The following is a 23004-nucleotide window of genomic DNA, read 5'->3' on the forward strand; positions in this document are numbered from 1 at the left end:
AGCCCTACTCCCTAGTCAGCATGTTTTAGGATTGCAGCCCCAAGCCATTACAGATATCCCTTAGCACCATAGATTTCAAACAGTGAAATCTGGGGGTTTGTTTGGAAATGTTTCAAGGATTGAGACTGTCACTAACCTTGGGCAAGTTGCCACCCTGTTCAATCTTCCCTTGCAAACGTCAGGAATCTCACTGTGTTCAAAGAGCACATGGTCAGTTCACATGGGCTGATGCTGTCTGTCAATGGCTATGTTCTGCCGCAGCAGCCTCTGAGTACCACTTGCCAGGAATCACAAGTGGCAAGAATGCTATTGACCCCTGGGTCTGCCTTGCAGGCTTCTCATGGGCCTCTAAAACACAAAGAGGAGACCTGTGGCTGATGCAAAGGGATTTCTCAGTGGATGAGTTAATATGGAAAGTGTTCTTTGAAAAAAGAAAGCTCCCAAACCCCCGCAACCCAATCCAAAAATATTATTATTAATTAGTACACTATTAATTCCACTGTCCCATCTTTTCCACAAGGCGGCTTACACAAAATTAAAACAACACAGATAAAATACAGAAAGCTAACAGCATATGAAAGGTAAAAGTTAAAAAGCAATTAAACTATAATAGAATTAAAATGATACAAAAACAAATCTATTAAAATAATGGATGGTAAGAACAGCGCAGCATTGTTAAAAGCCCTTTCCTTAACAAAACAGTCAGTTCCCAAGAGCCTGTCAGAATGAAGCACATAAAAATATGGCATTCAGTTCACCCTGAGAGAGTGGCGGATGCCGCCTTGTTGTGCAGGAACAAGATGTGCAAGTTCCTTGCGCTTCCTGTTCTCCTGCAGCAACATTGTCTCTGAAACAGAAGCCTTTTGCATCTCCCCTGCTGGCAAGATGTGAAGGTTATACTCTGGATGGGATGTTGTCGTGGAGGAAGAGGAAACATGGGAGGCTTGCACACCCTGTTCCTGTGCCAGAAGGCAATGTGCATCTCTCTCAGGGTCAAAATGAACCTTCAAAGCTTGTATGGGTCAGGAATGGGGCAGAAATTTGATCTGTTAATGGTGAATCAACTTTATTCACACTTTCTGAAGTAATATGCAAATTGTGATGCAACCATCCTTCACAATTCACATTTATTCAAATTTTGCCATGCAGTTCCCCAGCCAAGTGATGTGCAAAAAAAGAAGTATATACTAAGTAAAGTGTGCATAAAAAAGCATTGGGGAAACTAAACACCAAAATGCATCTGCTCAGCCACTGTGAAAACAGGGTGCTGGACTAGATGCAGGCTTGTCTTGTGTTGTTGTGTATTGTATTAGGGGGAATTGTTTCCCCCCCCCCAAAAAAAATGTGCAAATTAGGAAAAATTCACACCAAAATGTTGATGACTTTTCATAAGAGCTTTAAAAAAAATGCCAACTGATGTGAAAGTGTAAAGAACTTTAAGGCTGGAAAAATGAGAAACAGAAACTGTGAGAGATTCGCCAGTTCCTAGTCAGAGTATATAGCAAAATCATCATCATCATCATCATCATCATCATCATCATCATTGTTTCTCTATAACATTCTACTGACGTAAGACCACAGACAGTTGCCTTGCACCAAGTTAAACTATTTGCCCACCTCCTGTGATTGGGAGTAGCTCTCCAGAATCTTGAGTAAAGGTCTATCACACCACCTGCTCCTTTGCACTGGAGATCCCTGGGATTGAATGTGGTTCCTTCTGCATATGCCCTCCCATTGAGCTATAGTTCCTCCCTCATACAGACCGAGCTTGTAACAGACCCTTCACCATAGGCCAGTTTACTTGGAAGAATAAACCACTTGTCTCCCTCTCTCTCACACACAGCTTCATCTCTTAGCTACCCACGTCATGCTGTCCCTTCGACATGGGTGGTTTCACCTTCAGATGCTTTGATCTGCGTGTTCATTCATGTCACTTAACCGCACGCACGAAACTTTTATGCACTGAGGGAAAGAGAAGCAATTGTTAACAAAGCCATGATCCACACAGACAAATTTCCGGATAAAAGAGCGACTCTCTTCTTTGTGTCAAAAGTCAGGTCGGAAGAATCTTGGTACTTCAGACATTTAACAGTGGTTGGGGGAAAACGACACATGAAGCAATAGGCTTCCTTCTTGGTTTTCTTTTTTTATTTTAAATCAAAGCCCTCTTTTAGTTCTTGGAATCTTCTGCCGAGGTAAAAACGCTATTAAACATTCTGACTGTCAAGCTTTTGGTTTAGAGAAAAGGCGAGTAAGAGGTGACATGATGGAAAGGGTAATAATAATAATAATAATAATAATAATAATAATAATAATTTATTTATACCCCGCCCTTCCCCGCCAAACCGGGCTCAGGGCAGCTAACACCAATAAAATCACAACAAAAACATAAAACAATTCATTAAAATACAGATTAAAATACAATTTAAAATTTAATTTAGACTCATTTTTAAGTAGCCCACCAACCACACCAAAAGAATGAAACAGCAGGGTTAAACTGAAACCAACCCAAAGGCTAGGTGGAACAGCTCCATCTTGCAGGCCCTGCAGAAAGATGCCAAATCCCGCAGGGCCCTGGTCTCTTGTGACAGACTGTTCCACCAAGTCAGGGCCAGTACTGAGAAGGCCCTGGCCCTAGTTGAAGCCAACCTAGCATCCTTGTGGCTCGGGACCTCCAAAAAGTTATTATTTGAGGACCTTAAGGTCCTACCCGGGACATACCAGGAGAGGCGGTCCCTTAGGTACGAGGGTTCTAAGCCGCATAGGGCTTTAAAGGTCAAAACCAGAACCTTAAACCTGACCCTGTACTCCACCGGGAGCTAGTGCAACTGGTAAAGCACTGGATGTATGTGGTCCCGCGGCAAAGACCCCGTGAGGAGCCTCGCCGCGGCATTCTGCAGAGTTTCTGGGTCAGCTTCAGGGGCAGCCCCGCGTAGAGCGAGTTACAATAATCAAGTCTGGAGGTGACCGTCGCATGGATCACTGTGGCCAAATCAGGGCGAGAGAGGTAGGGGGCCAACTGCTACCATGATAAAATTATACATGGCATGGAGAAAGTGGATAGAGGGAAATAAGTTTTTTCTCTCTCTCTCTCATAACACCAGAACTTGTAGCCATCTAATGAACGTGAATGCTGGAAGATTCAGGACAGATAAAAGAAAGTACTTGTTCAGACAGTGAATTAAAACTATGGAACTCACTGCCACAGGAGGCAGTGATGGTCACCGACGTGGATGGATTTAAAAGAGGATTAGACAAATTCATGGAGGATACAGCTATCAGTGACTACTAGCCGCTATGGTTATGTTCTACTTCCACTATCAGAGGTGGTATGCTCCTGAATATCAGTTGCTGGAATCAGGAGGGGAGACTAACGCTCTTGTGCTCAGGTTCCGCTTTTAGGCCTGGCCACTGTGAGAACAGGATGCTTGGACAGAAGGACCCTTGGCAAACTCTCTCCTTATGTTCTCAAACCAGTGGTCCCCAACTTCTGGATAAGATTTGGATTGAAAGACTAAAGGAAAGCATGAGTACACAGAGGCTGGGTGTTAAGTGACAACACTGTGTTAGACCGTATAACTTATTTATTGCTTACATAGCAGGGAAGTTAAACTGGGTGACTTTACTATTTCATATCAGTGCATGAGTAAATCAAATGTTTGTGCCTCAACTCACTCTAGTAAACCACTTGGGTCTTGTTTTTTATTTTTTTTAATCCCACATTCCAAATGAGGTTCACATTTCCTTGCATTTGATGGAGGGGGTCTATGATCCGAGGGACCTTGTGCCACTTTTTTTTTAAAGGCGCCACAAAATAAACGTCGCAGACAGTTTTAAGGAAGGTTGTGACAGATCGATTGTTGGCTACTATTTGCACGCGCGCGCACACAAATGCAGACACAGCTGCGCTGGTCCATTAGAAATAAAAATTCCACAGCAACACTGTTATAAAAAATTTCAGATCCTCATGCATGCCGCAGAATTAAATCGCCTAACAGCGCGATTTTGCAGCGGAGTTTCCCCTTGGGAACCGTCACACGCCTCACCGTGCCCTCCCACCTAGCACGGGAGGCTGCTAGACCCCGCCCACATTCCCTTTCAGCTGCGACGTCGACGCGTTCTACCTCTGTTACCGCGGCAACCAACTGCTTTCCCCCCCCCCGCCCCATTCTGACGCCAATCCGCGGCGTTCGAAATGTTGTTATCGCGAGAGACGAGCCGGCTCGGGTTTCCTTCTTTCCTCCTAACCTCCTTCGACAGCCTTTGGACCTCGAAGAGGGGTGGGCGTGGCTATGCAAGCGAAGTGGGCGGAGGCTTCCGGCGAGGTTTGGCACTGACGTGGAGAATCCAGGGGGAGCCTCTGGGGCTTGACAGGTAAAGGAGGCGAGGAGAGAGCGAGCAGGTGGATGCGGATGCTGAGCTCCAGCCAGGCGCTTCCGGTGAGGGGAAAAGGCAGGGCAATCCCCTCCCCCCACCACTAATAATAATAATAATATCCCGCTCCTTCTTAAGGGTTGTAAAGGGGAACTCGGGCGGTACCTGTGGCGGGAGGAGAGACTCGCAGTTCCCCTCCCCCAAGCCTACCCCGTAAGGGCTGTTGTGAAGAAAAAGTAGGGATGGCATTATGTAGCTGCTGGTAGTTTATTATTATTATTATTATTATTATTATTATTATTAACCACTGTTGGTAGTATTGTGATGTTTGGAAGAATGCGATGTTTAAATAAAATTCATTTTCTAGGCTTTTCACATACACAAGCAGTGCTAGATAAGTAAAAACAAAATTTCTCTAGTGAAAGCAGCCTTCTCTCTCTGTTATGTATATGAACCAGGCCAAAAGGTAGAGCAATGCTGTCATGCCTGAGCTACAAAAAAGTATTCATGCTGCTACATGGATATAGAATTCTGTGCATTAAAAAAAAATATGGGAGCCATGAAATCATACATCAAAGAAAATGGTCTGTTCTGTTATTGTACGGCATCCATTCTGTGCATTTTGGAGGAGTTGCCAACCAGTCAGAGCCGATTCAGGTGTTACTTTGAATGGGGAAGCACAGTTTATGTCATGACACGGACATGGTACTTGCCTGCAGTGAGATTTGTGTGCTCTGGAGCACTTTATTAATTTATTTAATGCCATTTATAGACTGCCCTACAACCAAAGTTATCTGGATGGTTTACAGGGATTGAAACCAACAAAAATGAACAAACAACAACACACAACCAGAATAACATCACAAAGTCACAATTCACTTTAAAGCAGCAGCAGCAGCAGCAAATCAATTTAAAACTGAAGGCAGAGAGCTTTCAGAGGTGGCAAGTCGCTTCTTAGGTGATGGTGGTTTTTTTCTCCTTTCCAGGTAGTTTGGAGCAGTCAGAGTCTCCCACAAGAAGCCATCAATAGTTTGGAACCATGTTTGCAGACTTGGACTATGACATTGAAGAGGACAAGCTGTAAGTGTCTTACTTCTCTTTACTTTTCTTTTTACTCAGTAGGTTTGTATGTATATATATTTTTCCTGGAAAAAAGGAGCTGTTCAGATAAGGAATTAGTATTGTCAACTTTTTGGACTGCACCCACAGAATTTGTCTCATAAGTTGGAAAAAAGTGGAATGAGCACCCTAAAAAATAACCCTGAATATCCTTCAAGGTTGAATTTAGAGCTAATTTGCATATGACTTGGTTTCGGGGCTTAATTCAGTTCATAAGGATATCTCTTCTACTTGGGTTGAATACTATGTTTTTAATTTTATGAGGGAATAGGAATTAGGGTTTGTATCTGGAAAGGAATACATGTACTAGAAGGAAAAGTTATTGTTATTGCTCTTATGTATGTAAACACATAATACGATTTTCCTTTCTCTGATAATATAATTACTGTGTTTCCCGTGTGTTGTGTTTCTTATGTGATCATTGCAGTCCCGATATATTCCACAATATATTCCGAAAGCAGAGATGACATGATGGTGGCACCCACTTTTATGCAAATTTCTGTACGTCTGTTTTATTCTAGGGGGATTCCCACTGTGCCTGGGACAGTGGTCTTGAAAAAGGACTCTCAAAATCTGATTGGTATCAGCATCGGGGGAGGAGCTCAATACTGTCCCTGCCTCTATATAGTTCAGGTGGGTGTTTTTAGGAGAGGAGTATTTTATCCTTGGGAAAAGAAGGGCAGTTAGGATTGCACTGAGTGTGAGATTGGACTACACAGTTTTGAGCATAGTGTAATTCTCAGTTTCATTGGACTTCCGCCAGCAACAGCCTTGCACATAAATGCAAAAACATTGTCTCCCAATGCCTTTCTGCCTGTCACAGGGCAACTTGAGTGGCAGATTTGGCAAGTTAACTGTATTGGTCTATTGGTCCGTTGTTTATTTGCTCTTTTTCTCTTTGAAATACTTCATGGACTTGTAAATAATTATATTATTAAGTTTACTGAATTTCATGTGTGTGACCTAAAAAGAAATCCTAAGGGGGAAATCTCATGGTCCAGTGAGAGCTGTGAGCATATTCAGCATTTTTCACCTGCAAGAGCATGTGTCACAAGTGACACTAAGGACATTTTTGCATTATCTAACAAATTTGAATTTTTGATCTACACAAATGTGAAGAACAGCCATTCTTAATTTGAAATTAGGCTGTTTAATTTGGGTGATCCAGCAAATATGTGAGCAGATGGGATCATGAATATGTTTTTTATTGGTCTCCAATATTAGTTTTTCACCATAGAGAAATGCAGAGTCAGAGGTATCCCTCCTGGGATAATGGTGTTTCTGTAAGTGGGGGGGAGACCCCATTTCATCATGATAGTGTGTGCAACAACAACATTCATGAAATTGATATGAGTGACAACTCTGAGGTTTAAAGACTTTTTATAAATAATATGAGTAAAGGGGCATGAAAACAGACGTGCTGCCATCCTAGTTCCTTACTTCCATCTTTGCCTTTTTCCTGCTTTCACCTTCACCGTGTCTTCCTCTTTAGGTATTCGATAACAGTCCTGCAGCTCAGGATGGAACTTTGGCAGCTGGTGATGAAATCACAGGTGTGAATGGGAAGTCAGTCAAAGGGAAAACCAAAGTAGAAGTGGCCAAAATGATACAGGTGGTGAAGGTGAGAGGTAGGAAGGGGTTTCTGGAATGCAAAGTGTCCATTGTTGCTTTTCAGTGGAAGTTGCCCCCCCCCTCAATTGCAGAACAATAGCTCTGGCTTTTCGTGTTCCAGGGAGAAGTGACGATTCATTACAACAAACTCCAGGCTGATCCGAAGCAGGGAAAGACATTAGATATTGGTATGTCGTGCCGTCCTCTCAGTCTCCCTTGCAGTGCTGATGTAGTAAGCAGGACTGGCTTTTCTGTGGCATTTATTTTATCATTAGCCCAGTTATGATTTCCTCTTCACTGGGCTTCCTCTGTCTGACTAGATATAATAGTATAATTGCTGTGCTATCGGCATAGAGAAATGATTCTGCTCACGGAGTGTGTTTCTTTCCTGGAATATAGTGCTGAAGAAAGTGAAGCACCGCCTGGTAGAGAACATGAGCTCAGGGACAGCAGATGCCCTGGGACTGAGCCGAGCCATCCTCTGCAACGGTAAGCAGCATTCAAGGAGGACATTCACACTTGGCTTCTGTGACTGTGCCTAGCGATGCCAAGGACCATGTTAACATTCTCACACACTTTACAAAGTGTGTGTTGTCCTGAAAGTGGCCTTCTGCATTGGTTCATAATTTTGTGGCGTTGAGAGCTGGGCTAAATAATGAGATGTGAACCGGAAAGTCCTCAGTTCAAATCGCACCTCCATCGGCAGCCTACTCTGTCTCAGCCTTAGCCCCTCATCTGCAGTGTAGGAGTAATAATATTTCCCCTTACCTACAGGATTGCTGTAAAGATTAATGAGATAATATGTGTGAAGTACTTGAACATTTCATTGTGCTATATCACAAGGCTGACAGTGAAAGTTGGCAGAAGTTTGATGAACTGGAGAATCCAAATACAGTATTCTTTCTCCTGAATTTGTGGAAAGATGTATGATTTCAGGACCCTCTCCTTCAGTTCTAGGAAGTCTTTTCCTGCACTAAAGTCCATCTGACAACTTTTCTCTTCCTCTTTCTCACTTGCCTCACCACAGCTCAAACGTTTGTTAGTTCGCTCTCTGGATACCATTGCTTTGGGAGCCAGTGTGGTGTAGTGGTTAAGAGCAGTAGTCCCATAATCTGGTGAACCAGGTTCACATCTCCACTCCTCCACATGCAGCTGCTGAGTGACCTCAAACTCTCATTGTAATAATGGATCCCTACCCCTTTCCCTGGCTCTTTTTCTTTTCTTTCTTTTTGGTAGATGGGTTAGTAAAAAGACTGGAAGAGCTGGAGAGGACTGCAGAGCTATACAAAGGTAAATAGACATTTCCCCTCCTTGCTATGAAACATAGAAAGGGGTTTGTGTCTTGGGGCTTATGTTGCTCATTTATTGAAGGATTGAATGTTTTGAGAAACATATCTCACCCTCACGGCCAATAAGCTTTTAAGGTTTCAGACCAGGAGGCTACCCCTGATATATGCATAGTAGATAAGAGACAACTTTTATTTTCTTTATTAGATTTATATCCTGTTTTCCCACCACTTAAATATTTAAGAGGGCTTGCTGAGTTTTTTTTCAGTAGGGACAGGTAAATATTTCACCCTAGAACAATATTTCACCCTAGAACAAACCAACCGACACCCTTATCCTATACAAGAAGATCAATAACCTTTATGTTACCACAGTTTTTTGCCTTGGTCTTGCTGGTAGGGCAAAGAGTAAATCCTTCCGAGAACCATTTGCATGTCCCTGCGTGCGCGCACACACAGAAACCAACCCAGGAGCAGAGCAGTTAATGACATCCAGGTCAGTACTGCTCTTGCCACGGTCTTTCCTGCAAGCAGTCTCACTGACAAGAACCAGCATAGGCTACATTTTTCTCATGGTACAAAAGGCGAAGTCAGTGGAGATTTCCCCCAACCACACTTGGCCTTTGTTTTCTTTTCCCAAATGCCTGCTGCGGTGCTAATGTCCTGAATTTAAAAGTAATGATATCCCACCCCATGTCCATAGTGAATGTTTTGGTTTTTTCTCCAACTCTGTCTAGGCATGACGGAACACACCAAGAGTCTCCTCAGAGCTTTCTTTGAACTTTCTCAAACTCACAGAGGTAAACATGGACCAGAAGACTTTCAGGTTGTGACGAAATCATGGCACATGCTTCTGTGGGCAGGAAATCTCTCATCATAGATCTTGAAAACGCTATAATTGTCATCCAAGGCAATTATGAGAACTACAGGTCTTGGTTCCAGTAGTTTGTAAAGTGTTTTGGGATTTGCTTCTCTCAGGTGTGTGCGCTGACAGGTAAAAAAATCCTTTTGAGCTTCTCTCCTGCTATTGGCCTGCAGAAAAGCAGTTTAAAATGCACCTGCATCAGGTGCTCAAATCAATTGACATACCATTCCAAAAGATGGGCTTATAATCTTATTTCAACCAATTTAAATTGTTTGTGTCACCTGTGGACATACACATTCCCCTAGGGCAGGCATAGGCAAACTCGGCCCTCCTTTTGGGACTACAACTCCCATCATCCCTAGCTAACAGGACTAGTGGTCAGGGATGATGGGAGTTGTAGTCCCAAAACATCTAGAGGGCCAAGTTTGCCTATGCCTGCACTAGGGGCTCCACCCCTGCTTGTGCTGCTCACCACCCTGTCTACAACCTACCCACCCCCAAGCAAAAAATCCACCCCACACCAAAACCATCACCACCTAGACCTTGACTACCCCCATAACTCACTAGATCAGGATTTTTTTTTTAATAAACTGCTTGGAGGAAAGCCTTGCCATTTTCACTGGAGAGCAGGGAACACCATGAAGCAAATGACTGATAATGGTGGGCTTGTAGGATACCTGTGGGGTTGCAGCCAAGTCTAGTCTCAGAGCAGTATGGGCCTCCATTGAGGGTAGGTAGGTGGGGCAGTGTCTTCTGAACTTGCTGGCAAGGGTGTGGTGACATCTGAAGTAGTAAAAGCATGGTGTTTATACTATGGTAGTGATCATGAACTGAAATGAGGAAATAGTCCAGAATGATAAACAACAAGTCTAAAAATGCACCTGTTAATTTGACTATGGTCCCCAATTGCATGTTTTGCTCTTTTTTGCCCAGCATTTGGTGATGTTTTCTCGGTCATTGGTGTACGGGAGCCTCAACCAGCTGCAAGCGAAGCCTTTGTGAAATTTGCAGATGCCCATCGCAGCATTGAGAAGTTTGGAATCCGCCTTCTAAAAACTATCAAACCGGTAAAGAAACATAGAATCATAGAATTTTGTAGGGTTGGAAGGACCTTTATAGGTCGTCCAGTCCAACCCCCTTCAATGCAGGAATCTTAGCTAAAGCATTTGTGGCAGATGACCATCCAAGCTCTGCTTAAAAACCTCCAATGAAGGAGAGTTCATCACCTTCCAGGGAATGACTGGGGTATTCCCAGAGACTAAGGTAACACTGAACCACCTTGAGACCCCTGGGTATAGGGCAGTATATAAATTCAATTAAGAAAAAGAATAAATGGTTTGCAGTCTCCTATAGAGGGCAAAAGTGAGGCAAGGCAGATAAGGCTCAATAAAAGGGGTAACAGTGTTGAATGATAAAGGGTGGCATTAGGCCAGTTGTAGTACAGCTCTTTACTCACTGTTATGTGGGGCTTTTCATCTAGCTCTGCTTGTCTGCTCTCTCCACATCACCTCTCCCTGCTAGGCAGGGACACATCAAGGTCCATTAAAACAGAGGGAAGTCAGATATGGGGTAGTGGTGGGGGAAGGGGGGTTCATGGACCTGGAATGCCTTGAACTAAGACTGGGGAGTACGTGGAAGTGGCAGAAGGGTGCTAATTTTACGTGGCTTTGGATCGGACCAAAAACAGGAGTGGTGAACAGAGCCTCCCTCAGATTGCCTAATAGATGTGCCACAAATGTTGCATCAGGTCCTCTTAAGTGAGAGGGAGGCTCCGTTGTGCATCTGGTGTTTTAACTATGCTGAGAGCTGACGGAAGGGTTGGCGTTCACAGATCACATCCACTTCTTGAGATTACTGGGCTTGTTGCATGCAGAAGAGCCTTTTCCGCTCTGTTTGGTCCTACATTTTTCACTGTTCAGCCTTTCCTTACAGATGCTGACTGACCTGAACACTTACCTGAACAAGGCCATTCCTGACACAAGGCTAACTATCAAGAAGTATCTGGATGTCAAGTTTGAGTATTTGGTAAGCTGTTCTTTTATTGTTGTTAAGAATGCTCAAGAGAGTGGTCCGCGTGGCCTGAAATACTGACAATAGTGGGTCCTGGGCGCTCTGCCGCTAGTGAACAAGGAGGAGGAAAGGATCAGTTACAGAAAGATCTGTTTGCTCACTCAGGCTTCCTAAAATGGTAAGTCACGGAAACATTCAGAACAAGTAGACATTTCATGCAAGGGACCTACCAATGGCTTTGCCTTGCACTCCCAGGTCAGATATATCAAGCCAAGGGAAACTGGCAGCACCAGAATTCAGCTCCTAAATGGAGTGGCTTGTGCGATCGGATTGTAGTAGCCTTCACAGCTGTTGGTAGCTAGACAGGGTGCTGTTTCTTTCAGGTCTGCTCATTTTCATGTTTTAAAATAAAAACAGGAGCTAGAACAAGACCCAAGGGGATAGGATGAGGCCCCAGTGCAAACCAGTAGCTCCATACAAATACGTACCATTCCACAGCTGCAGCGGGTATGTCTTCCTGGCAGCAATTCCATCACAGCATGAATGTTGAGACTTAACAAACTAGCTTTGAATAGGACATGTTTTCTCTTATTCAGGCACAATTTTTTTTTTTAAAAAAAGATTTTTTATTATTTTACAATAAAACAAAACAAAAACAACAATAAACATACATAAACACAATAAAAACATAATACACAATCAACAATATCAAACACAACAATAACATACGAAAAAGAAAACTTATACAAACCTTACCTAATACCTATCTTTGTTTCTCAACTTATTTTTTACTTCTTGGGGGGACTTCCCCTGGTCCCTCCACTGTCTTCAAAAACATATATACTCTTTAGATAGCTTCATTTCTTTTCCCATTAACTTATAATCGATTTCTTAATGCTCTTTAAGTTTACTTTAACCAATATACATCTTAACTTATACTCTATATCTTAAAACCTTCTTGTACAAATAGATCTATCACATCAAAAATTTCTTCTAGACCGTTATAACTAACCTTAAACTTCTAAAGCCGGTTCTTCTATATATTTCTGCTCAAATATTCAAACATTCAGTTTAACATACTTAATTAAATAGTCCTTAAATTTCTTCCAATCTTGCGACACCTTCTCCTCCCTCTGGTCTCGGATTCTAGCGGTCAGGTCTGCGAGCTCCATATACTCCATCAGCTTCATCTGCCATTCTTCAATTGTCGGTATCTCTTCACCCTTCCAAGTTCTTGCCAATAAAATTCTAGCCGCTGTCGTGGCATACATAAAAAATACTCTATCCTGACTGGGTATCTCTTCATTGGTCATGCTCAAAAGAAATGCCTCTGGTTTCTTACAAAAGGTAATTTTCATTACCTTTTTAAGCTCATTATAAATCTTGTCCCAGAAGGCCTTTACCCCTGAACACGACCACCACATATGATAAAAGGTACCTTTCAACGATTTACATTTCCAACACACATCCGACATTTTAGAATTCATTCTAGCTATCTTAACTGGTGTCAGATACCATCTATATATCATTTTCATTACATTTTCTCTTAGACTATTGCATGCAGTAAAATTGATACCTTTCTGCCACAATCTCTCCCAGTCATCCATCATAATATTATGACCCACATCTTTTGCCCAATCTATCATTGTTGATTTAACCAGTTCATCTTTCGTATGCCACTCTAGCAACAAATTATACATCTTGGAAAGATTTTTAGAGTTCGATTCGATCAGTTCTGTTTCCAGTTTTGATTTTTCCACTTGAAAACCAATTTTTTTGTCTAATTTAAATGTTTCATGTACCTGGTAGTATTGCAGCCAGTCGGGGACTTGGCTTTTGACTTGATCGTAGCTTTTCAGCTTAAATGAGTCCCCTTCCTGCTGCAATATGTCCATATATCGTAACCAACTTGCAGACATATTCGGTCTCTTATAGGCCTTAGCCTCCACTGGTGAAATCCATCTAGGAGTCTTTCTCTCCAGTAAGTCTTTATACCTAATCCAGACCTGATACAAAGATTTCCTAACTATGTGACTCTTAAAAGTTCTGTGGATTTTAACCTTGTCATACCAAAGGTATGCATGCCAACCAAAGATGTTATCGTGTCCTTCCAAGTCCAACACATCTACATTCTCTAATTTAAACCAGTCTTTCAACCAGCAAAAGGCCGCTGCTTCAAAATAAAGTCTTAAATCCGGCAGGGCAAAGCCTCCTCTCTCTTTGGAGTCTGTCAAAATCTTAAACTTAATTCTAGGCTTTTTGCCCTGCCATATAAACTTTGATAGGTCCCTTTGCCATGTCTTAAAACAGTCCATTTTATCCAAAATTGGTATGGCTTGGAATAAAAACAGCATCCTTGGTAGGACATTCATTTTAATCGCTGCTATTCTTCCCATTAACGACAGTTTCAATCTTGTCCATATCTCCAGATCTTTCTTTATCTCTGTCCACAATTTTTCATAGTTGTCTTTGTACAGGTTCACGTTTTTTGCTGTGAGATTGATTCCTAGATATTTTACAGATTTGACAAAATTGAGGCCTGTGCCATCTTGTAGTCTTTGTATCTGTTCTGCACTCATATTTTTACTTAAAACTTTGGTTTTCTGTTTATTTAATTTGAAGCCAGCTACACGTCCAAATTGTTCAATTAGTTCCTGCGAAGGCGCGTAGTTTGTATTCTTTCTCTCCCACCCTAATTCCTTTTATCTGTTTCTCTTTTCGTAGCATATTTAAAAGGACCTCCAGGACCGTAATAAATAATAAAGGGGAGATAGGGCACCCTTGTCTTGTTCCTTTTTCGACTTCGATTTCCTCCGATATCACACCATTTACTATTATTTTTGCTCTTTGTTCTGTATAAATGGCTTTAATGCCATTTAAAAATCTTTCTCCAACTCCCATCTTTTCCAAGTTCTTTTTCATAAACATCCAAGATACCTTATCAAAGGCTTTCTCCGCATCAATAAACAGTAGTGCTGCCTCTGTATTTATGTTTCTTTCCAGTTTTTCTAAAATATCCACAATGATTCTTGTATTATTATTTATTTGTCTTCCTGGAAGGAAACCCGCTTGATCTTTATGTATATGGTCTTTCAACACTCTTTTTAATCTTGTAGCCATAACATTTGCAAAAATTTTATAATCCACGTTCAAAAGGGAAATTGGACGATAATTTTTCATTAACGTTCTATCTGTATCTGGTTTTGGAATCAGTGTGATAAAGGCTTATTTCCACGTCTCTGGTGCCCTATCTCCTTCTAATATTTTATTGCAAATTTCTTTCAGAGGCTGCGAGAGCCAATCTTTAAGAGTCTTATAAAACTTTGCTGTTAATCCATCTGGTCCTGGTGCCTTTCCTAGTTGCATGTTCTTAATTGCATCCTCAATCTCTTGGGTCGATATTGGGTGGTTGAGGGTTACTAGTTTATCCTCTGGGACTTTTTGCAAACTGTTTTTTTCCAAAAATCGGTCTATCTCTTCTTCTTTTATCTTCTCCTCCTTGTACAGTTGCTTGTAAAATTTTTGAAAACACCTTCTGATTTCCTCCGGGTTCTCCACTATTTTTCCATTTACTGCTAAATTGCCAATGACATTTGCCTTTTGTCTTTTCTTCAGTTGCCAAGCTAGTAGTTTTCCACATTTATTCGCAGATTCAAATGATCTTTGTCTCATCAGTTTCACTTTCCATTCAATATCTTGATTCACAATTTTAGCATACTGGGATTGTAAGTATTTGATTTCCTTTTGAATTCTTAAAGATTTGGGATGTCCTCTTAATTCTTTTTCTTTTACTTTAATTAATTTCAATAGCCTTTCCATTTCCGCATTTTGTAATTTTTTCTTTTTTGCTTTTTCACTTATGAGGAATCCTCTCATTACCGCTTTACTTGCATCCCAAGCAATTCTCTTTTCTACTTCCGAATTCCAATTAATTTGAAAATACTCCTTCATCTTTTTCGCAGCTCTTTCTACCAGCTTGGTGTCTCTCATCAATGCGTCATCCATTCTCCATCTGAAAGAACCCTTGGAAACCATTTTGAGAGTTACCTGTACAGGATTGTGGTCCGAATAGGTCTTTGGACCGATTTCCGCTTTTTGTATTTTAGGTGCCAATTCATTCGATATCCAAATGTAGTCTATCCTCGACCATGACTTCTGAGATTCACTAAAATAAGTTGCCTCTGTATCAGTGGGGTTTTTTAACCTCCAAGCATCCTCCAAATTCAAGTTGTCCACCATTTCAAAGAAAGTCTTTAGTAGTTTCCCGTCATTCGTTAATTTAGTTCTTTGGGATCTATCCATTAGTGTGGAAACAGCCCCATTAAAATCTCCAAGGCAAACTAATTTATAATCCAAGTAATCCAACAGCAGATCATGTATTTTCTTGTAAAAAATTGACTTTCCATCATTTGGTGCATAAAGTCCCAGAATCAAGAATTTTTCGCCTTGTATTTTAATTTCAATTGCGATGTATCTCCCTTCTTCATCTTTGAATAGCTGTCTTGGGCTGTATTTCTCCTTTGCATATATTACTACTCCTCTCTTTTTGACCTTATCCGATGATATGAACTCTTGGCCTAGTTTTTTATTTTGTAGTAATCTTCTATGTCGCCGAACTATGTGGGTCTCCTGTAGACATATAATATCCAAATTTTTCTTTTCCAAACTATAAAATACTCTGCGTCTCTTTGGTCTCTGGTTCAATCCCCGAACATTCCATGTCATTAGTTTGAGCGCCATTTTCCTTTATTTTAGTCTTCTCCTCCAGTTGCTTCTGCTTTCTTACCTTCTTCTGGGTCCTTATCGCTTGGTCCTGGTACCCCCGGCGGTGGAAATGATCCTGAAAGTCTGTACAGGAATGCTGGATCAAGTGATGTACCTTTAAACTCTTCCAGATGTTTATCCAAAAAATTTTGCTTTTCAGCCGGGGATCTAATTCTTATCTTTTTCCCCTCAAACGTAAATGCAAGGCCTTCTGGAAATTCCCAACTGAAGGAGATGTTTCTTCTTCTTAGCTCAGCAACCAAGTCGTTGTAAGAAATTCTTTTGTCCAGGAAAAATCTGGGGATATCCTTATAAAAAATGACTTTGTTCTGCTGTACCACCAGGTTGTTTTTATAATGCAGATCCAGAAAGAAGTCCCTATCGTTTCTATCGTGCAACACGACCAAACAGTCACTGACTGTTTTGGTATTTTTCTTCCCTCTGGATCCTCTAGGCCCAAATCTGAAGGCCTTCACTATGCGTGCTGAGACGTTTACTTCTTCCAATTGCCAATATGACGAAAATTGCTCCACAATAAAGGCTTTCAGGTCTTCACCTTCCAATTCTGGAAGACCTCTCAAACGGATGTTCCCTTCTCTCTGGTGGAGTTGAAGAAAGGCAAGAGATTCTTCTACAGTTCTCTGTCGTGTTCCAATTCTCTCTATGTTCTCCAAATCTATATTTTCCAATTTCTGTTCCACCTTTTTTATTTTCTCTTTGACCACTTTAAATTCCTCAGAGTCCTTTTTCAAGGTTGTCACCTCCTGGGCTATTTTATTTATTTCGTCTCTGTTCTTCCTTACATTTTCCTCAATTTGGCCAATTGATCTCTCCAATGTATCGGTGGAGTTTTTTATATCAGCTTTTATATCAACTTGGAGTTTTTCTATTGCAGAGTTGACTGTAGCATTAACTGATGCACTGATTGTATTAACTGAGGCCTGCGTTTGCTTCAACCCCTCAGTCACACTTTTAAGTCCTTCTGCTATTTCTGCAACACTTGCAGCTAATCTCTCCATTTGTTCCTGTAAAGTTAGGGAAACAGAGCCTTTTCTTTGTGCAGAGCTAGATGTTTTAGATCTAGTGCTCTCATGCATTTCCTGTGGGCTCTGCAATTGTAATCTCAAGGTCACTCCAGTTGCTGTAGTAACCGTCTCAGACATTCACAGCAGAAAGCCAGCAGTCTTAAAAATAAACACCAGGTGGCCAGCAGTTCACTCCTGAGAACAAAGAGACTGCTGAGCCAGGAGTCCCACACAAGTCCAATAGTCAAACTTCTAGGCAAAGAATTCACAATTTTAAAGTCCCAAACTATTTTACAGTCAAAAAGAAGTCAGTTTTTAAGCAGCCCAAGACAGTAGCTATATTCCACTTGCAGTGTTACCACCAAGTCTCTATATTAAGTTGTAACTGGCCACAAAGTAACCCAAATGTCTCCACTGGTAAACAGTCACTGACACAGTAGCAAGAAAAAAAAATGGCAACAATTTACTGCAGCCCGCTTCTGACCCTGAATCCTAATCCAGAGGGCGAGCAGTGTCTTCTTTTGCCATATCTCCTGTTTTTAAGTCTTTAAACAACCTTAGAACAACTTTTAATCCACTTTTAAAAAGTTTGGCAGAGTTCGCAAAACTTTTCCGTTAGTCGCGGCTTTGATCTTTTAGCGCTACCAAGCTCCGGCAAACAGTTCAAGGGGAACAGGCTTCCTTTTAAATTTTCTCTGTAAGCTATTATTCAAAATTCCAAATCAGTTCAAAAGTTTTACTTACAGAGTTTCTTTTAAAGTTTCTGGGTAGGAAGTGTCGGGTGCTCAAGTCTGGCGGGATCGCTGCTTTGTCCTCCGAAGGCAGCCGCCTCTTCAGTCCCGTACCGGGGCTCCGCTCGCCTGATTTTCCCCCTTACGAGGGTCAATCAGGAGCGGAGACGGCACGTCTGGGACCCACGAGGCAAACGGTCCACGGGACGCTCTTCCCGTAGCTTTAAGGGACCCGTGGCGCAGGCACGGTAATCCCTAAAGCCTCACGGAGGACGGAGCCGTCGGACTCCCGTCCGCCATTGACCGGCACCAAACCGGAAGTCCTATTCAGGCACAAATTTTACTTCTGTTTAATTTCTTTTCATTCCCTTGGCTTGAGCAGTCGGGGAAGAAGAGATATTGTGGAATACCACCTCCTTTCTTCTTCAGGGTTTACATCTCTCTGATCTTAGTGTGTGATTTCTCCTCATTGCCAAGCCTGACCACTGAGGAAGCAGCACACCGTTACTTTTTGACACATGCATCCATTCACTGTTTTTCTTTTTGTTAATTGACTACAGTCTCCCTAGAATAAGTTCCTACACTAGCATGTGCCTGTTTCCCCTTCCTATGTCATGGGAACTGTAGTTCATTAAGGATACTGGGAACTGTGGTATATTACCCCATATAAGCTCTCTAAGATGTTTAAGAACATGCAAAACCCCTGTTGGAGATGTGATGAAGTTGGAGATCTTTTCCATATTTGGTGGAAATGTAAGAAAATTGAATCTTATTGGAATGATATTCACCTAGGATTGGAAGTAATTTTAGCAGCTAAATTCTCTAAAACTCCAGAAGCTTATTTATTAGGGGTTACAACTCCAGATATACCAAATAAAATGAAGAAATTTTTCTTATATACCTCTGCTACAGCGAGAATCTTGGTGGCATCCTATTGGAAGAGTGATAAAATACCCAGTAAAAAATAACGGCTTTTTAAAACTATGTTGAGTTGACTTTTCTATCAGAAAAAAAATAAAATAAAATCCGAGAAGTAAATTTGTTGAAGAGTGGAACAGTTTTTTATGTTACCTAAAAAAGAGGTGCAACCTCAACATGGTTCACGCATTGGATTAACTCTTGTAGAACAACTTTGAAATAACAGCTTTAAGATAAATTTGTGAGACTAAAGATGTTATATGACTAGCTTTACAATCAGTGTTTTTTGAATCAATGGAGAGTTGGACAAGTCAATGTTCAAATATAATCAAGTTCTTCTTTATGTGAGTATTGAAACTGTTAAAATGAATTGGATTTATGTGTAATCTGTATTTTCTTTCTAATGCTATTGCAATGTAATTGAACTTAAGCTTACCTGAAGAAGTGTACGATTGAAGCAAAGAATCTTTTTTTGTATTATTATTTCTACTTTCTTTTTCTTTTCCTTTTTTTAGTTATGTACTAAAAACGAATAATTTTTTTTTAAAGGATACTGGGAACTGTAGTTATGTGTGGGGTAAGATTCGAAATGTGGAACTTGTAGATATTAGAAGTGACAGTTCTGTTCATCCCAAAAAGCACACCCCAATCTGTCTGGATGGATGGTAGTAGTAGTTTGTAACATTGCTTATTTCTTATTCCCCTTCAGTCTTACTGTCTCAAGGTGAAGGAGATGGATGATGAGGAATACAGCTGCATTGTAAGTACTGAGCACTAGCATGCACAGTGGTTACATCCCATCATAGTCCCATCTTTGCTCATAGGCGCTTCTATTGCCTGCTTGCCTGCTTCCACAGACTTAAATGCAGGGGTTTGTGTACTATGCTCATGCTCACCAAAGTGGCGTTCTTCTGAATCTTGCATTGATGTACAGATTGACACTATTTATGACAGTGTCAGTTTCCCCCAACTCTAAATTGTGGCTCAGGGGAAGTCAGTTTATGAACTAAGATTAGAACTTACTTCAAGTGCTGTGGTCATTTGTACCTTGCCAAGCAAGCAGCTAACAGAATGTATATAGCTTTTGATGTTTTGCTGTTGGCCGACCAGGGTTGCAGCATGATCAAGTGAGAAGCTTAAGTTTGGCAGGGCACATTAGGGAAGCATTTAGCCATACATGAAGCCATTGCACGATTTGTGGTTGGTTGCTACATTGATGTCGTATTTTGGCCAGGCGCTGGGGGAGCCTCTCTACCGAGTCAGTACTGGGAATTACGAATACCGCTTAATCCTGCGTTGCCGCCAGGAGGCACGGACGCGCTTTGCCAAGATGCGGAAGGATGTGCTAGAAAAGATGGAGCTGCTAGACCAGAAACATGGTGAGTGGGTTGCCTTTTCCAAAGACTAGTTTGTAGAGACTCTGGTGTCTACAACTCCCTTCATCCCTGGCCACTAGCCATGTTGGCTGGGGCTGATGGGAGAGGGACTCCAACGTCTGGAGGGCTGCAGGCTCCCCACCCCTGCCCTGGAGCCAATAATGTTCACCTGCCATCAAGCATGCTACTAATTCTTACCTGAGGCTGGCTGTGTTCTTCCCCACCCCGTCTTGAAAGTACACCAGCTGTTCAGCCAAATGTGTCATTGCTCCAGTGCAGGGATGGGTAACTGGCAAACCAAGATCCAGATGTTTTATGAGCCAGCAGCTGAGCCAAGAACTGTGTTGGTCTTCACAGGCAACACACCCAGATTTGGACCTTTCTATCACTCTTGCTGTGACTTTTCCAGATCTGTGCGTGTGTGACAGATAGAAACTTATTTGCCTGCCTTTGTTGTAGTGGGATAAGAACGTTAATGTCACTGGAACTAGAAAAGCAGAGGGATATTTCAGAGTGACCTTAGGACATCAGACATACAGTGTGGAGGGAGGTTGAATTAGAGAGGTGTCTTTGTGCTGGGGGAGCACTCTGAGGTGAAGCTGAAAGATCAAGCATAGAACACTGTGATGTGTGATTTTTTTAAAACCTTTTCTTTTCTTTTTTTTAAAAAGTGACCTTAGAGCTTAAGGAGTGTTGAGCAACATGAACAGCTGTGTCCTTGTTTAGGAGGAAGGGTTGGAGGAGATGCACACAGGAGCACCTTTTCAAAATGTTGTATCCAGTGCTTATTTTTCTAGAAAAAGAGGTGGCAGAGTAGCTCGGTTGTGGAGCTGCTTCCTATTGAGACCCCTGCACCTCAAGATCTCTCCCATGTATGTCAGCTTACCTTCCTTTTGCTGACTCTGCTTGGTTCAATTGATCCATTCTGGATCCTTCACTTAGCAGTGCTGCATATATTATACCAGGAAGTCATATCCATTGAGTTCCAAAAAGCCTATTTCCAAGGGCTTGCTCTTGGTTCCACGGTCTTTGGCGTTTAGGCCTTTTGCTTTAAACAGTAAGTAGCATTTGAACTAATAAGCCAGGCTGCCAAAAACGAGGGTTGCAGTAACTGTGAGGAATCTGTAAGTTGGGTGCCGGCTTCCTACACACTTGCTGCACCCCCCCCCCTTAACTGCTGTCTGTCCTCTCTTGCAGTGCAAGACATTGTGTTCCAGCTCCAGCGCTTTGTCTCGACCCTTTCCAAGTACTATGACGACTGCTACGCGGTGCTGCGGGATGCCGACGTCTTCCCCATCGAAGTGGACCTGGCACGTACCACGCTGAGCTATGGGCAGAAGGATGTCTTCACAGACGGCGCAGAGGATGAGGACGAAGAGGAAGGTTGCGGAAGCCGCGAGTGCAACAGGAAGGAGGAAGAGAATGGCGAGAAGCTCATTGATGATGCCTGAGCTCATGGACTTGATGGAGTGGGAAATCCCTTCAGAGACTGATAAATTCTATTTCTCTAGGCAACTTGTCCACGGTGACTTTTTTTTTTGTCTGTATAAGCCCAGTCAGGGAATCAAGATTCTGTTCTGGATGTGGGCAGTTGCCGGGGGGCGGGGGGGGGGGGGCTTGTGCCGAAAGTGCTTTTGCACAATCCCTCTTTCAGAAAACCCTTTCCTCCTTCCTTGTCTCTCTTTCCCCCCCAAATCTTTCTTCCCGTCCCTGGAAGTGGCAGGAAAGAGATAACTACCTGGGAAAACACCCTTGAACCTCATCCCTGGTGGCTCTCTGTGCAGAGAGATTGTGACTGAATGTGCAGGACACACAAAAACACACGCTTTCATTAACTAAAATCATTAACTAAAATGTCAGAAATGGTTCTTGCGGTCAGCCTGGCCTTGTGCATCAGCTAAGTCCAAAAACTTGTCCCCATTCCTGCTTTCCAGTGTGTGAGAAGAATGGAAGTGGATAAGTTTGGTCTCCTTCCTTCTTTCTCTTAACTTACCTTGCTGTTAGTAGGCGGGTCTTACAACATGCCCCTTCCCTACTACTAGGCATGGCTCTTATTAGATAAGAAAGGAATCAAGGTGAATGGAAGCTGGGTGAAGCCAGAAGCCTTTGAGAGACTAATCAATAAAGGGCATCGGAAGGACATCCAGAAGAATCAATTTTTGTCTATCATTCTTCTCATCAGGATCAAGTCAATATGGACCAGCAATATGGAACTTGACACTGGGGAGAGCTTGCCCTGGTTTATGTTCCCAATCCCCACTGGTTTTAAGGATCTCACAGCCTGCCTTTTACACTATCTTGCATAGGTGCTTTGCTGCATGAAGTTTTGTAAAACATAAGCCTTATATAGTATTTAAGAAGGTGTTAGATTTGGGGGAAAAACCAACATTATATCTTGGGGTGGGGGAATGATTATCCATGGAATGAGGCCCATAGATTTGCTGAGGTTAAAGATCAAACAGCCAGTTTAAGCATTAAAGCTCTCAGTTCCTACACTGCACTTTCATTACACCTACACATTTACTTTTATTCCTTTTGAAATGCTGCTTCTGAGGACAGAGAGCCTATTATGCGCCTTGACCAGTGTCCCCACCCCTGTCACTCGCCCACATGAATCTTCCGACACCAAAGGAAGAGGGGTGGGGAGAGAATGCTTGTTTGTATTCTGAGGAATTATTCCAATCCTGTATCATTCTGATATTTTTTTGATGCAATGGAATGGCATTTTGTCCTGATTAGCAAGAGTGATCTTTCAGTAATAAAGGGGTGTTGGTTTCAGCTTAACTCTTATGTAGATTGTGCCAACTGGCAAGGAGAGAAGCTACAGAAGAGCTTAAATTTTATGACTTATATGCTTTCCCCTTGGTTTTTGATTTCTCTTGTGTCTTTCTCTGTGACTGGCAAAGAAAAGACCATGTGGATCCA

The 23004-nt window shown here is 42.1% G+C and overlaps 1 protein-coding gene across 3 annotated transcripts; it reads left to right on the forward strand.

Moving 5' to 3' along the window:
* The first annotated feature begins 4248 nt into the window (after positions 1-4248).
* On the forward strand, positions 4249-21594 carry PICK1 (protein interacting with PRKCA 1). 3 transcript variants are annotated; one of them, XM_033162329.1, is made up of 13 exons: positions 4249-4439; positions 5361-5454; positions 6015-6126; positions 6986-7114; positions 7226-7292; positions 7504-7593; positions 8341-8394; positions 9128-9190; positions 10189-10322; positions 11188-11280; positions 19413-19463; positions 19938-20082; positions 21277-21594. In XM_033162329.1, the coding sequence occupies exons 2-13, from the start codon at positions 5414-5416 to the stop codon at positions 21528-21530; spliced, it is 1233 nt and encodes a 410-aa protein (XP_033018220.1). In that variant the 5' UTR covers positions 4249-4439; positions 5361-5413; the 3' UTR covers positions 21531-21594. The 3 variants fall into 3 exon arrangements, with proteins under 3 accessions (XP_033018220.1, XP_033018221.1, XP_033018222.1); XM_033162330.1 differs by having other exon boundaries at positions 5365-5454; XM_033162331.1 differs by having other exon boundaries at positions 4249-4374.
* Positions 21595-23004: the final 1410 nt, after the last annotated feature.

The sequence above is a fragment of the Lacerta agilis genome, chromosome 10 (genome assembly GCF_009819535.1).
Source record: "Lacerta agilis isolate rLacAgi1 chromosome 10, rLacAgi1.pri, whole genome shotgun sequence".
Lineage (NCBI taxonomy): Eukaryota > Metazoa > Chordata > Lepidosauria > Squamata > Lacertidae > Lacerta > Lacerta agilis.